Here is a 13,046-nt window from a genome sequence, read left to right on the forward strand (position 1 = left end):
AATAATCCATGTGATTAATTGGTCATGTTTCTTTCGGAGCTTAAGACAAAAGGCATATGTGTATAAGTCTATCAAATGGGGTTTAGTACTGTAAGACTTCCACATGCACTCAGAATTTCTTCACTTGAATAATCTAAGTTATATTTTTAACAGTACAGAACACGGAACAGCAAAATGGCATAATCTGACTATTGTTCATATCAATTGTGATGGCAGCACTCAGCGCTTACCGACGCTCTATCCATGGGAAGAAAAGACATTAAAGAACAACTTATTCATTTCTTAAAGTAACACTCACAAGCTGGCTATAGCGAAATTCCGTTTAATCCAGCAAGTGGCTATTTTGATAACTAAGTGTTATGTTTACTCTAGTTTTTATCTACCATTCACTTCAACTCTGACATCTGACTGATGCTTTGGTTGAATTCCTTTAAGACATTTGGACTCAGTGCCAAGAAATTTTGTTGGTGGGTCTTTACTTCTAATTATGATAGAGGTCAACGTATTTCTAAGATTTAAATCTAGGAAAAGACGCTTTTAAAATATTGAATTTTTTCCATTTCAACGCAAAATATTTTTCCTTCAAAGTTTCTACGGTTTTCAATAGGTGAAATACTTTAAAAAAAAAACTAAGTAACACTCTTTAAACGCTTCCGAAGGACAATAAATGAAAGAATGTATTATTTTCCAGGATTAAAATGTGCGAGAAAAACATATTTTAACTTACGGCTATATTTGATGAAGCATACCTCGAGTCACTTTCGGTGTTTCATGCGACGCAATTCACTTCAGTTCAGAATGAGGTCAGAAAGAAATGTCTCGCAAAATAACTCAATCCAATTGCAACGAAACACTGAGCCCAGTAACATGTTGTCTCTAAATACATTGTTAGATAAATAGGATCGAAGCGGAAATTTTATGAAATGTACCTAATGACATATCAAAAGAATAGAGATCAAACTCGTACGCAAAGGAACAAATATTTCTTCCTTTTGTGAGAGATAGACAACTTCGATCGCCACATCAAACTCACCGCATTGTAACACGCATTAGCACTATTTGAATGGAATTTTTGTTTAGCTTTATTTACTAGAGGTTTATTTAAACCATAGACTTGAACTCTTCATAGAGCGAGTTTGTGGTGTGTTTTAAGGAGCCTTAAGGAAACTAAAAACATCATTGTATGAACAAGTTATGGCAGACAGATTGTTTTGCGTAAACAAAACAAATCTTCAAACAATTGAACTCGGCTTGAGTGGAAGAAAACAGCTTGGTTGTCCAAATTCCATTTTCAATCGTGAACTTGCTTACTAAAATTTAGTTATCTAGTGAATAGTATTTGGAAATGGAAAAATCTGTGCTAGTTTGGACTTACTGCTGCACAAGTTGAGCATGCTAATATGGCGGCCATAAGGCCATCACTGAAAACAACAAACCATACTTACAATAAAACGATTTTCCACTTCAAAACGCTCAGGCTACAGATTTTGATTTCAAAAAGTAAAATGCGTGATAAATATAGAATGGATAAAAAGGGTAAAAAAAAAAAAAACAAGTTTTCTCGATATTGAAATGGGCTGTATCAACTAAATTTCAAAACGCCTACCTATTCTAATCTCAAACACTACGCCCACACCCTCAAAATCCTGCTAATGGATTCCCCAACGACTACATCGTGGATTTACAGTTAATATTCTCAACTTTCATCGGCTAACAGTTGAGACATTTTGAGGATGTCATCTTCAGAAAAAAAGCGATGCACTCTATGAAAGTAAAGGTAAAAAGACTCGCCATGTTTTGATATTGAATTGCTCAGGGTTCCTCATCAAGCATACCATTGTTGTGACCTAACCTCTAAAAAAAGAGATGTTCTCATCTTTTTCTCGGTGACGGTTCTAGATTTTCAACTTGCAATATTGTTTTACTAGGAGATTGTAAATCGGCGGATTGTGTATGGACCAGAAAAAGAGAGAAAACAATATCCAACGAACTCATTTGCTTTCCAAATATATTGACCGCGGTTCTTTTTCTAGACACGAAAACTATATACTTATATCAGAGATGAAACCAATCGTGAAAAAAATAGAGTCATTGTGACTCAACTGACAAGGTGTGTAAAATTCTCAATTACTCAAGAAAAGTCACATGCCTCAGGAAGGAAACAGGAAATTGAATGCATATTAGAGTCTGAGATTTATCTAAAATAACATTTTATTTCATTCGCCTCAAACACGTTACAAGGAATTATATTGTCGCAGGGTTATATGTCACATTTAACTCCGAACGAGTATATTCGAGTGAATATTAGCGATTTTATATTGATGCATTTTGGGGTGGGCACTCAGGCAAATAAGTAGAAGACTCGAATCAACTTAAATTTCCAGCAATATCAAGGAAGACACGGCTCAATATTTATTTACCACGTCATCTCCCATTTTTTGCCTTCGCCATATGATGTCATTAAGCTCACTAAAAGTCATTGTATAGAAAAAAAAGCTTAAAAGTGAACTGATATGAGACATTTTCTTGACATATAACGTATTACAACTAACGTTTCAACGCTGAAATTTGGTAGTATTAATTAATATTTCCTGTTCACGCGACCGTTGAACGTAAATTAGAGCACCTCCATTGTTCAAATAAAAATAACAATAATCTAAACAAAAAAATAACCTTTCAATCTATCAATATTCAGCTTTTTTCCTGTTTGAATATTGCTCTCAAATTCAAAACTTTTTCATTGTCCTAAAAAGTGACCATTAAGAAAAAATAAAATAATAACAATAAAATATTACGAGGCTTTCAGCATCAATATGGGGTGTTAATTTCCTTTTGTCATGTGATACATAAATTTAGAAATGTCTAGTCATAAATTCAAAGCATGGATTACAACTTTTAAAATACTTCATTCACACCAGAGCTAAAACACGTTTTCAAGCTATTTTGCCAAACACGGTTTGAAATGTCTTTCTTGATAAAAGCCGATTAAACTGATGTTTGTCGACTTCAGTTTCGTTACTTGAACCCTTTATAAAGTCAGTCTTTCAGTTTCTATTGCTGATTTTTATTAAGTCAAAACCGGTGTTACTAAACATGTTTTGCATGATCTTTACCCGATCTTATGTCCGATCTAATGTCCGCCAAGAATAAACGGAAGAATGTTGATATGTAAATAAAGGAAATTAATATAAAAAAATGTTCTCACAAACTTGCGGGAAATAATTTCGACAGCCGATTTTGACAGTGATTTCCAGCCAACCTTGGGTCAAGTGTCCTTAAATGGCCTAATAAAACGAAGTAATCTTTTTTAAAAGCGTAATTTAGTTTTATCAGCTGAGTTGATAACGAAAATTTGTCACCGTTAAGAGTTTCGGTGGGAGAGTATAACAGGGTAATTTAGTATTATCACCTGAACTGATATATCGTAAAATTTGCCACCGTTAAGAGTTTCAAAGCTGACGTTTCGAGCGATAGTCCCTTGTCAGAACGAATGGAAAAGTTGTGGTCGTATGTGTGTTAATTCCTCCATTCGCTCTGACGAAGAACTATCGCTCGAAACGTCAGCTTGGAAACTTTTTACGCTGGCCAATTTACAATATATCAGTTCAGGTGATAATGCCAAATTACCCTGTTATACTCTCCCAACGACGCAGCTCCATAGTTTCTTTAGAAACTTACCCCCTTTAACCTCTTTTAAGCCTTACTTACTTATCTTGATAACAAGTAAAGAGGAGTTTGAACCCATTTTACAGGTTGAAGATCAAGGTAATGTGCTCTCTCCCCCCCCTCTCCCCCCCCTCCCCCCCACGGACTACGGACTAAAAAGTCACGGAATAAACGTCATTTCTCTTTAGATAATGGGGTGTTTGAGGTAAATACTTCACTTTTTCGAGCAAATGGCTGAGATGAAAAGGTCTACGTTGTAAAGCTTGGTAAATGTTTAGAAAGTAACGGTCGCTGATTCTGCCTTTTACAAAAAAAATTTGGCGGGCGTTTGAACACAATTTTTGCCCAAGGGTACGAGAATTTGAACAAACCAATCCTCAGAAATTCAAATGCTAGAAGGGGTGTCGGGGGAGGGGGGGGATTGAAGTTTCTTCGAATTGATTGACGCATAAGGTTTCCCATTTTTGAAACACAAGAGACGTATCTTTGTCGGGCGTTATATCATAAGACACTGCATCAATCTTAAGCGACGCCAAAGGCGTTCGAAAAATTAGAACCAATCATAGAATGCTACTCAGCGTACCGAATAGGACCACAGCTAACTTTAACACAATCTATTTCAAAAGAGAACTAATTAAAGGAGGTTATCCGAACAAAGTAACGCTTTTAAATGATCAGAAGATCCTCTGGAGGTTATAGTGCTAGATAGCATTGGCATAAGCTGCCGACTTTGAAGTTTCACAAGAGGATTGAAGCAATTTTACGGAAGACTGAACAAAAGAAATGTATGCTGCACGTGTTGCGAAGTAAAACTGAAGGTGACGCAAAACTGGTTTGACAAGAATGCAAACTTTTGAAGCTGTGGCTTACCAGATACTGATTTACCTCCTCATACGAAAATATGAAAGAAAGATGTTTCACGTAGTAATTGAACTCATTTGATGACACATATCATTTTCAAAAAAATTCGAACCGAGGTCTCAGATGATAACAACTTCAAAAGTTTAAAAAGTGCAATTTAACAACTCGGTGTCTGTAATAATAAAAAAATCAAGGACCTTCAATAAATCCATAGGCTTCTTGTTTTGCATCAGCACGCCTCTGATTTACCACACTTTGCGTTATCGCTGATACTCATAAACCAGCGGTCAAGAAACTGTTAAGCAGGTAGAAAAGTTACTTTTCTTGTAAGGGCTGACCTAAGGACGGTTAAAGCAATTATGGAAGTCATGATCCCTCCAGGGAAGACACGTCGATTCAAAAGCAAAACAGGAGGTGTTTCTCTAACTTTACTGCCGCTATTAGCTGGTGCCTGTTGAAATCTTCAAGCATGGCTACTCTGTCCTAAAAATGTCGCATTCCCGACCATCTCCCCACTGTAAATGTTCTTCGTTGCTGTGACGGTGTGTTAGGACATTAATATACCAAAGGTTCCAAACCTCGATATTTTATTACAATAAATAACGGATGAAGGTTATGACAAAAACCATGGATATGGATCGGAGATTCGAAATCTGTAAAGTAATGCGTTAACAAATTAGTTTCGGTTCATATCGATAATATCAAAAGAAATCAAGATAAATATTTACCCATTGGTTCTAGGTGTCCATAACACTGTCTAGCGATAGAAAATCTTAACAATTATATCTGTTACGTCATCAAATTATAATGCGCAAAGAAATTAGAATTTTGCGCAATACAGTTGCAACATTTCGAACTTCATAAGTTGTAAAATATAATCTGAAGAGTATTTGTCTTCTTGGGAAGTGTGTATTTATTTCGAACGAGGAAAGTAAGGCTTTTTCACTTAAACGTAAATTTCTTAGAAGAAGCAACCTCTGTGTGCAGGAAACTCTGCATTCTTGTAATCGATCGCTGTGGTCTGAAGGCCATTTACGAAAAGTTCGAGTGACGTGCAAGTCACTTGACGCTAAGAAAAAGCTGTGAAAAGGTAGAATTTGAAGCAATTGCCTGGTGTTGGGGATATGTCGGCAAACACTTTAGGGTCGCTGTGCTATCTTGTGCGGTAAACAATATCCTTCATCTCAGAAACATTTCCATCGATAAAAAAATTGTATCATGTACATTTCCTTGTGTGGCCTTCATAATTATCCAACCCTGTTTGTGTTTGCTTCGATTTGAAATATTGAAAAGATAGTTTTGCAAGCTGAAAGCAGGATCTTTTAAGTTGTACTCAAAATGATGAATATTGTCCTACTGACCTTTGAATGCATTTTCACTGCTGTAAAAACCGTGACACAAATTCTTCTGCTGTTTCTCTGCAGGGTTTCTCAAAGGAAGCACCAAGTGGGGCTGGCTCGGATTTTCTTATCGAACATAAGGGCTGATTATGGGATCCTGTATAGAATTCTTTGTATCGAACCGACAAAATTCCAGATCACGTTATTACACACTGATATCAACGAATTCTCTTTCTTTGATACGTATTTCGAATTCAGGCAAAGGTTCAGACATGTCAGTGTCCTTTACGGGCTCAGCGCTGGCTCCCGAACAACTGGCTTCCCCATAATATTTCATTAGATGAGAAAAAAGATGTTTTTAGAGAACCAATAAAGCTATTGTTGTTTAATTAACGAAACCTTTTCATGTAAATCGATTTTGTACTTTCTCTGTTGACCTCTAACTTTTGAAGAGCTCAACTTCTTTCTCAGTTCGGTCGGCCACTTCCGAATCCTCGTCGTCTGCCGACTGTATGGGTCGTTTTAATACTTCCGAATAATTTGCCTCTGGTGAGGCCTGAATCGTCGGTACAACACTAGGAAGGAAAATGACTGCTACAAACAACAGAACGTTCGAACGGCTCGACGAAATCGGCTATTTTCACTTGAACAAATTTCACAAATTGTCGCTTCAAATTTGCGTCATTTGGAAATATTTGCATTGTATGCCCAGTTTTGTTTGAATCAGTACAAAAATGGACGACACAACGCTTCACCATTAGGAAAAAATTGAATATATTGAAGCAAACTGTAAGTAAAAAAGTCATGACGAGACCAGCAAACAACGGCTGTAGGAAAGACTCCTTCGTGCCTCACGCGATTATAAAACGAGACTTTGGAGGGTCCACCCGTGACGTCACAGGAAAGATGGCGCCATTCAAGATGGCGAATGTTTCGAATTTGGAAGAGCTTTTACAAAGTGCAAATGGACTTTTGAGAATAAACGAATGGTACCTTTGGTGTACTTGATATATTTACAAAACATCTATGTGAAAAGAAAATGAACGTTTTTTGGGTTTACATGCCCTTTAAATGACTCCATATCCCTGAATGTAAGACTATCCTCGAAAAGAAGGGACGAAAATTGTCTTTGAATGTAACTTAAACAGCGTAATTTCGTACACAAAATATTTCTATAAGAAAAATCGTAAAATTTAACCTTAAGGAAAAAAGAACGCATTCTTGTATAAATTGGTAAATGCAAGGACGGATTTCTTTGTCGTTACGTTGTTTTCTAGGAAAACATTTCAAGGAAGTTGTAAAAATGTGGACGTGTCTCTATTCTGTGCGTGCTTACGCAGATTATTGGGATTTGGCCATGCCCTGGTGACAAGTCTGACCCGATGACGCGGATAACACAAGGTATGACGAAAAAGATTTTCTCGTGTTTAAACATGTTTGTCGCGTTTCATAACAGTTTAAAACACATTCGTTACTTCATTAATTGAAAATAATGTCTATTGTGATTGAGTATTGTTAAGTTAAATGCTCACTACATTTTATTTTTTATCAATTAAGGTTCTAGGTCTTTTTTTAACAGTAGCGGAAAAAAAACACAAATTGGATAGCTTCATGAGTGTTTTGCTTTGCTCTACAAATCTAAACCGATAATTCACCCAAAGCTGACATGTTTGTATTAAATAGCGTCACTCTAGTGTATATTCAAATCATTTCTACTGATTTAGTCAGGTTAAGCTGTCAACAAAAATTTGTCATCAACCTTCTCCTCGTCAAATCATTTCACTATTTTTCTTTTGCTGCATTGCGGCCCTATCTTGGAAAAAGTCGCATACAGTCCTAAAGCCTGTCGACCCTTTTATAATCAGTTGCATGTTCAGCGAGGGGTGCATTCCACCCCTCTTGCACATGTCGCTCGCAATAGACTTACAAGTGCGCTGCCTTCGTTCAGGTTTTATAGTGAGGAACAAACAAGAGAATGTCAACGGTCTATCTGTACAGGAAAGACACAGTAGCATTCAGGTGATTTAAAGGTTGATCTGTAGCGGCTTTGTTGGTTACGCAATAAATAACACACTTGCGTAATTCCTTTATAACTAAAGACAATTTAGGTAAACATAATTATACTTTGGAATACTTACTGAGACCTTATCAGTGTTTTTCACACGGTATTTTAAATGGAATGTAATAATATATTTTTTATTCCTGTTCCAGAAACGTCAGTTACGAGAGAGGATCCGCACATTTCCGGATCGTTTTACGCTTAAGCTTAAACCCTCTACAGGAGGGCGATAAAACGGCATCTGATACGTGCCTGTTTGCACGTTCAGAACCTTAAGTTGCTCTATAAAAGGCAGGGTCCTCATACCAACTCGGTATATTTTCAGTTTGGAGTAAGTTGGTGGACGCGCGCAAAGATGCAACTTTATGCAGCCTTATTGATCTGTTGCTGCATCCCTTTGAGCTTTTGCCTTGCTCCTACGTCAAACGGACAAACGGATAAGTGTCAAGAGGTTAGTAGTATGTCTTCTTTTCGCGCAGTTTACTGAAGACCGAACCGACCAACACATTTTACAGTGCAATGGAAAAGAATTGAGGGAAAATTTCGCAAATTTGAGGGATTGAAAAGGGTTGAAACGACTCAATCAAGATTCTTAACTCGAACCAAGATGCATAAACACTGTTCTAGATACGAGTAAACACAGAATCTGTTATCGGACACAAGAATGGATGGGTTAAATTTCGTCCATCAACGTTTGTAATTTCCATATTTCAGTACTTGAGTTACGAAGATTGTGTGAAGGAGGCTTATGAGGCGGGCGCTAAATGCCGGATGTCAAATGTATCTTATCTCAAGGCTGACATTAATGAAGTTTGCGATGGACACCAAGAAAAACTGAAGCGTCTGTGTTCCATTCACTGCGCGAAAGGTTAGACTAAAAGTTGATGTTAGATGCAATTATAACCGCTCCGTAAAAAACCGCTCGAAATGCACCCAATAGACATGTTCTGAAAAGATATAGAGATTACTCTATGGAAAGTGCGCACGCACGATTTTCATTCACGAGTTGCGGAAATTCCGTTGTCCGGTCCAATTAAGTAAAATAGCTATTAACTGGAGAACTATAAATAAAATAAAAGGCTGAAAATTGTTGTATACAAACTCTTGCAATCCGGGAGACTAAGTTGTCAAAAAGTACCCAACCGATCGTATTTTTCTCATATTTGATTATAAGAACTTGTAGGGGAGGTTCATTATGTTTTGTATTCGTTGTCAGTTTGTAAATAATTGATCCGTTTAGATATCACATGGTCTAATAGAACTGTTTTTTCATTTATCATTTGAAGCATCGTGTGTAAATTGCTTCGAAAAAATGGAAAGAGTAGTAGAAAACTGCAAATTGTTTTCCAAGAAGGTTAACTGTGACCTCAAGGTCCAAGAATGTGAGGAAGCAAAGGCTTCACTCAGCAAGTACTGCAGCAGTAAGGAATGTCCAGGTGAGTGAAACAAAACTACTTTTACTTAGTAGCTGCATCAATAGCTGAAGTGAGAGACAGCATGACATGTTAAAAAAGAAAAAAACTACTCAAAGCTATTTTTTTCAATGAACAGGAGTACCAGTCATGCAGTGTTATGAATTCTAGGAGATCTGATCCTTGAATTTCTTAGAATAGATTTAATTTGGCCAGACATGTTTATGAAAAGCAAATTAGTGTCACGTAACTGACTAATGATCATCAGATTTATATTGATTGGTGCAATCTTTTTCTTCACTTTATAAAAATACTATCAAAGGCATGTTCTTTTAATTCAACTTTATATCATGTTTGAAATACGTTGAAAAAACTTCTAACAATCACCCGTAAGATAAAGGGAAAGATTTAGTAAAGGTATCCCCGGATTTTCTGTAGAAAATAAATGACAAATTGCAGGGGTCAACTGTTCCACATACAGGGTATATCAATAGTCAACAATCAAAATCAAGAGCTAATATTGTAAGAACTTACATGAGATATGCTTGGTTTTACATATAGTGTGCAAAGATCAGTACTGTCGCAACGGAGGCAATTGTGCTGGACTCGGTTCACCTTGGTGCCAATGCCCAGCAGGATACAGTGGAGCTTTCTGTCAAAAAAGTAAGTGTAACTTAGTGTCATTCAAAATTCTTTTGATTATGAAACGTTTTGAGAATTATGTACTCATTTTACCAATGACGGCAATAACTTCAAGATAAAAGAGATATCATGGAGGGGGGGGCCTATAAAGAACTTGTCCTTTCGTTCACAACGTAGAGAAAATGTCGGGACCCAAGAGATCCATAAGATCACTGACCACTTCACATGCACCTCCGCCAATGTCATCTACTGCATAACTTGCACTTGTTGCAAAAAGTTATACATTGGTGAAAACAGGAAGACGACGAGGAGATCCATTCCGAGAACACCTTCGCGACGTAGAAAGGAATCCAAACCAGTCGCTAGACACTTCAATTTCCCAAATAATTGTAAGCAGCACATAACAGTTTGCAGCATTTCTCTACATCTAAAAGCAGTTCGGAAAGCCGCAAAACTCTAGAGCAAAAATTTTATCCTTCAAGTTGGCACTCTTAATCCTCACGGTATCAACGAGCGCTTTTCATTCAATTAAGTTATTCTTGTTTTCTCGTCAACATGTTCCCACCATCACCGTAGCTCCATTTTCTGCATGTAAACATACACACGACCCACAACTCCTCTAATCGCTCTGACGAGGGGCCAACGCTCAAGTTAGCTTTTAAAACTTTTTACGGTGGCTAATTTACGTAATCAACTCAGTTGTTAACACTAAAATACCCTGTTATACTCTCCCACCGACGCATCATTACAGTTTCTTGAGAAACTTACCCCTTTATGCAAGTTCAGCCAAATTTTCTGCTCCTTTTCTATATTATATTATCAGATTTGAAGACATCATTTGCTCGATAATCTCGCAAAAGTTCGAGTCTTTCTTTGTGAGTCAAATGACCGGTAAATTGGATCTTTTCCCAATCACTTGGAAGCTACCTCTCCAAAATTGCTTATTTAGGACTTTTAGTTAGTAATAGTACCAACCAAAGTACATGTACCATGATTTTGTTCGACAAAACCTGTCGTTAAAATTTCTCTACAGGTAAATGCGTAAGCAAGCCATGTAAAAATGGTGGTACGTGCGTTGGCGAAAACCTATGTAAGTGCCTACCTCACTACTCTGGCCCTCAATGCACAGTGAGAAAAAAAAGACTGGGAACTAGAGAAAATCCAGCACCAAATGCACAAGCAATTCTCGACGCAGGCGATAGTCACGGAAGCGGAATGTATTGGATCCAGCCCCCTGGTGAAACAGCCCCGGCTCAAACCTATTGTGACATGACTTTCGCTGGTGGAGCGTGGATGTTAGCTAGTTACGGTTTCGTTTACTCGGGTGGAGCGTCGAAAGTAAACTTAAACAGTAAGGCCATACCCAATATGAATAACCCAAATGGTTATGCCTGGCTTCCCACTCTACGCAGCTCCTCAAATGGTCTGATTAATCTGCCCCACGGCGCTGTAAAAATGGCCAATAAAGCTCGTTCTATGATCATGGCTGCAGGTAACAACCCAGCCACAGGCGGTATTGATCAATATTCATACGTCTATCGCATCAACATTACGGATAATCCTTACACCATAACCTTTGCAAATCATAACCGCTTTAATGGCGGACAACCGGGTCGCATGCATATCCAAGATTTTATTGTTGAAGCGTTGAAAGGCGAGAGTGGAATTTATGTTAGACATGCTTTAGGGGAGGCCCTGGGGGTGACATGGAGCGACTCATATCCCACTGGGTACGGGTTTAACGACAAAACGGGATATTCTTCAGTCTTTAACAAGGGTCCCTTTTTCCCCAGTGTCCACTCGGGCTCGGGACGCAGTCCGTGTGGTGGATGCACCCCAACTGATTACGAGCCTGACGTGAAGGGAGGCTCCCCTCACTACACACATCGTGGCTGGTACACAGCTACAGGTTTTGGTAAGACAGGGCAAACATCTGTTTGGTTTAAGTGAAGGATTAGCACTCTGCATTAAGTTTTATTTGAATTAGTCGATGGCGTTGTTTTTCATAGTTCACAAAAACTGGGTACACCGTTAGTTTTAAACATTTGTTTTATAAAGAATTACAAGTATCCATGGAGATCTTACTTATCAAACGTAACAAAAAATGTTATAACCTGAACGAATCCTTGGTTCATTCCCTGAATCCATGCCTTTTCCCACGTTATTGGAAGTCCACCTTGGTCGCTTTTCTCATAATGGTTCATTCTGGGAAACTGATTAATGTTGGCACAGATTTTAAGCGTTCCGATTGTGTGAGAAAGATTTTCATATATTCACATGCAATTTCGTCAAAACCACTCCGATTGTCCGTATGCACCTCAGTTCTGTCACAACGATTGTGGTCTGTTCCGCCTATCTGTTTCGAGCTATCAATGTGTTCACATGACAGAGAATAATAAATCTGAATTTTCAGCGAACACAGGTTAGCCCAGTCATTTATGCGTGATCGTATAAAACTGACACAAAGAGGTTCGATTAAACCAACAGACAGGAAAGAGGAAACAAGCAACCGACTCCATGTCATAAATATTCCTGCTTCCTCATCTTTAAGTTTGAACATACTGTCACATTCACGGGTAAAAATGTAGAAGTGAATCAGCTGGGCGAGAAGACTAAAGATGAGGCAGAGGAAGTAAAAAATTGGAAATTTGGCAGAAAGGCGGTCACGTCTTACTTGTATGCGGAAGTATATCAAATACGACACTGAAAAGCACGACAAAATGACAGATCGAGTTCTGGTGTCGCTGAGAAGCATACCAAACAACAAAGAGTTTCGCTTTACAACACTCACGATAGCTGTTCAAGGTGGAAGGAGATAATTTCTAATGGGAAAGTTTTCAGCGTTAGCTTTCTGCTACTGGCTCGCCTTGAGCCCCTGTTTTGCCAAGTTTGTTCTTCCACTAAACAACCGATCACAGTTGGCGCTCCGTAATGTCAAGGAGCACTGCGCAGGGGTAGGTTTTATTAACCATTTTATTTCACTTTAAATATAATCTGCTTGCAAAAATTTCAACACTCATTGGCTGAGAACACCTCAATCCACACCACACAGAGCAAAAAGTTGAA

General features: G+C 38.0%; 1 protein-coding gene and 1 long non-coding RNA gene across 3 annotated transcripts; one reads left to right on the plus strand and one right to left on the minus strand.

The window, feature by feature from the left end:
- Nucleotides 1-4,267: 4,267 nt before the first annotated feature.
- LOC149050376 (uncharacterized) lies at nt 4,268-10,009 on the minus strand. The gene is made up of 2 exons (XR_016183671.1): nt 9,873-10,009; nt 4,268-5,180 (listed from the first exon to the last, which is right to left on the minus strand). It is a non-coding gene; the product is annotated as an uncharacterized LOC149050376 (long non-coding RNA).
- LOC113677599 (uncharacterized) lies at nt 7,150-12,397 on the plus strand. Of its 2 annotated transcripts, XM_027194427.2 has the most exons (6): nt 7,150-7,268; nt 8,079-8,377; nt 8,641-8,794; nt 9,213-9,362; nt 9,900-10,001; nt 11,014-12,397. In XM_027194427.2, the coding sequence occupies exons 2-6, from the start codon at nt 8,282-8,284 to the stop codon at nt 11,928-11,930; spliced, it is 1,419 nt and encodes a 472-aa protein (XP_027050228.2). In that variant the 5' UTR covers nt 7,150-7,268; nt 8,079-8,281; the 3' UTR covers nt 11,931-12,397. The 2 variants fall into 2 exon arrangements, with proteins under 2 accessions (XP_027050228.2, XP_089052581.1); XM_089196455.1 differs by lacking the exons at nt 7,150-7,268; nt 8,641-8,794 and having other exon boundaries at nt 8,239-8,377.
- Nucleotides 12,398-13,046: the final 649 nt, after the last annotated feature.

This window comes from Pocillopora damicornis, chromosome 2 (genome assembly GCF_964200805.1).
Source record: "Pocillopora damicornis chromosome 2, jaPocDami1.2, whole genome shotgun sequence".
NCBI lineage: Eukaryota > Metazoa > Cnidaria > Anthozoa > Scleractinia > Pocilloporidae > Pocillopora > Pocillopora damicornis.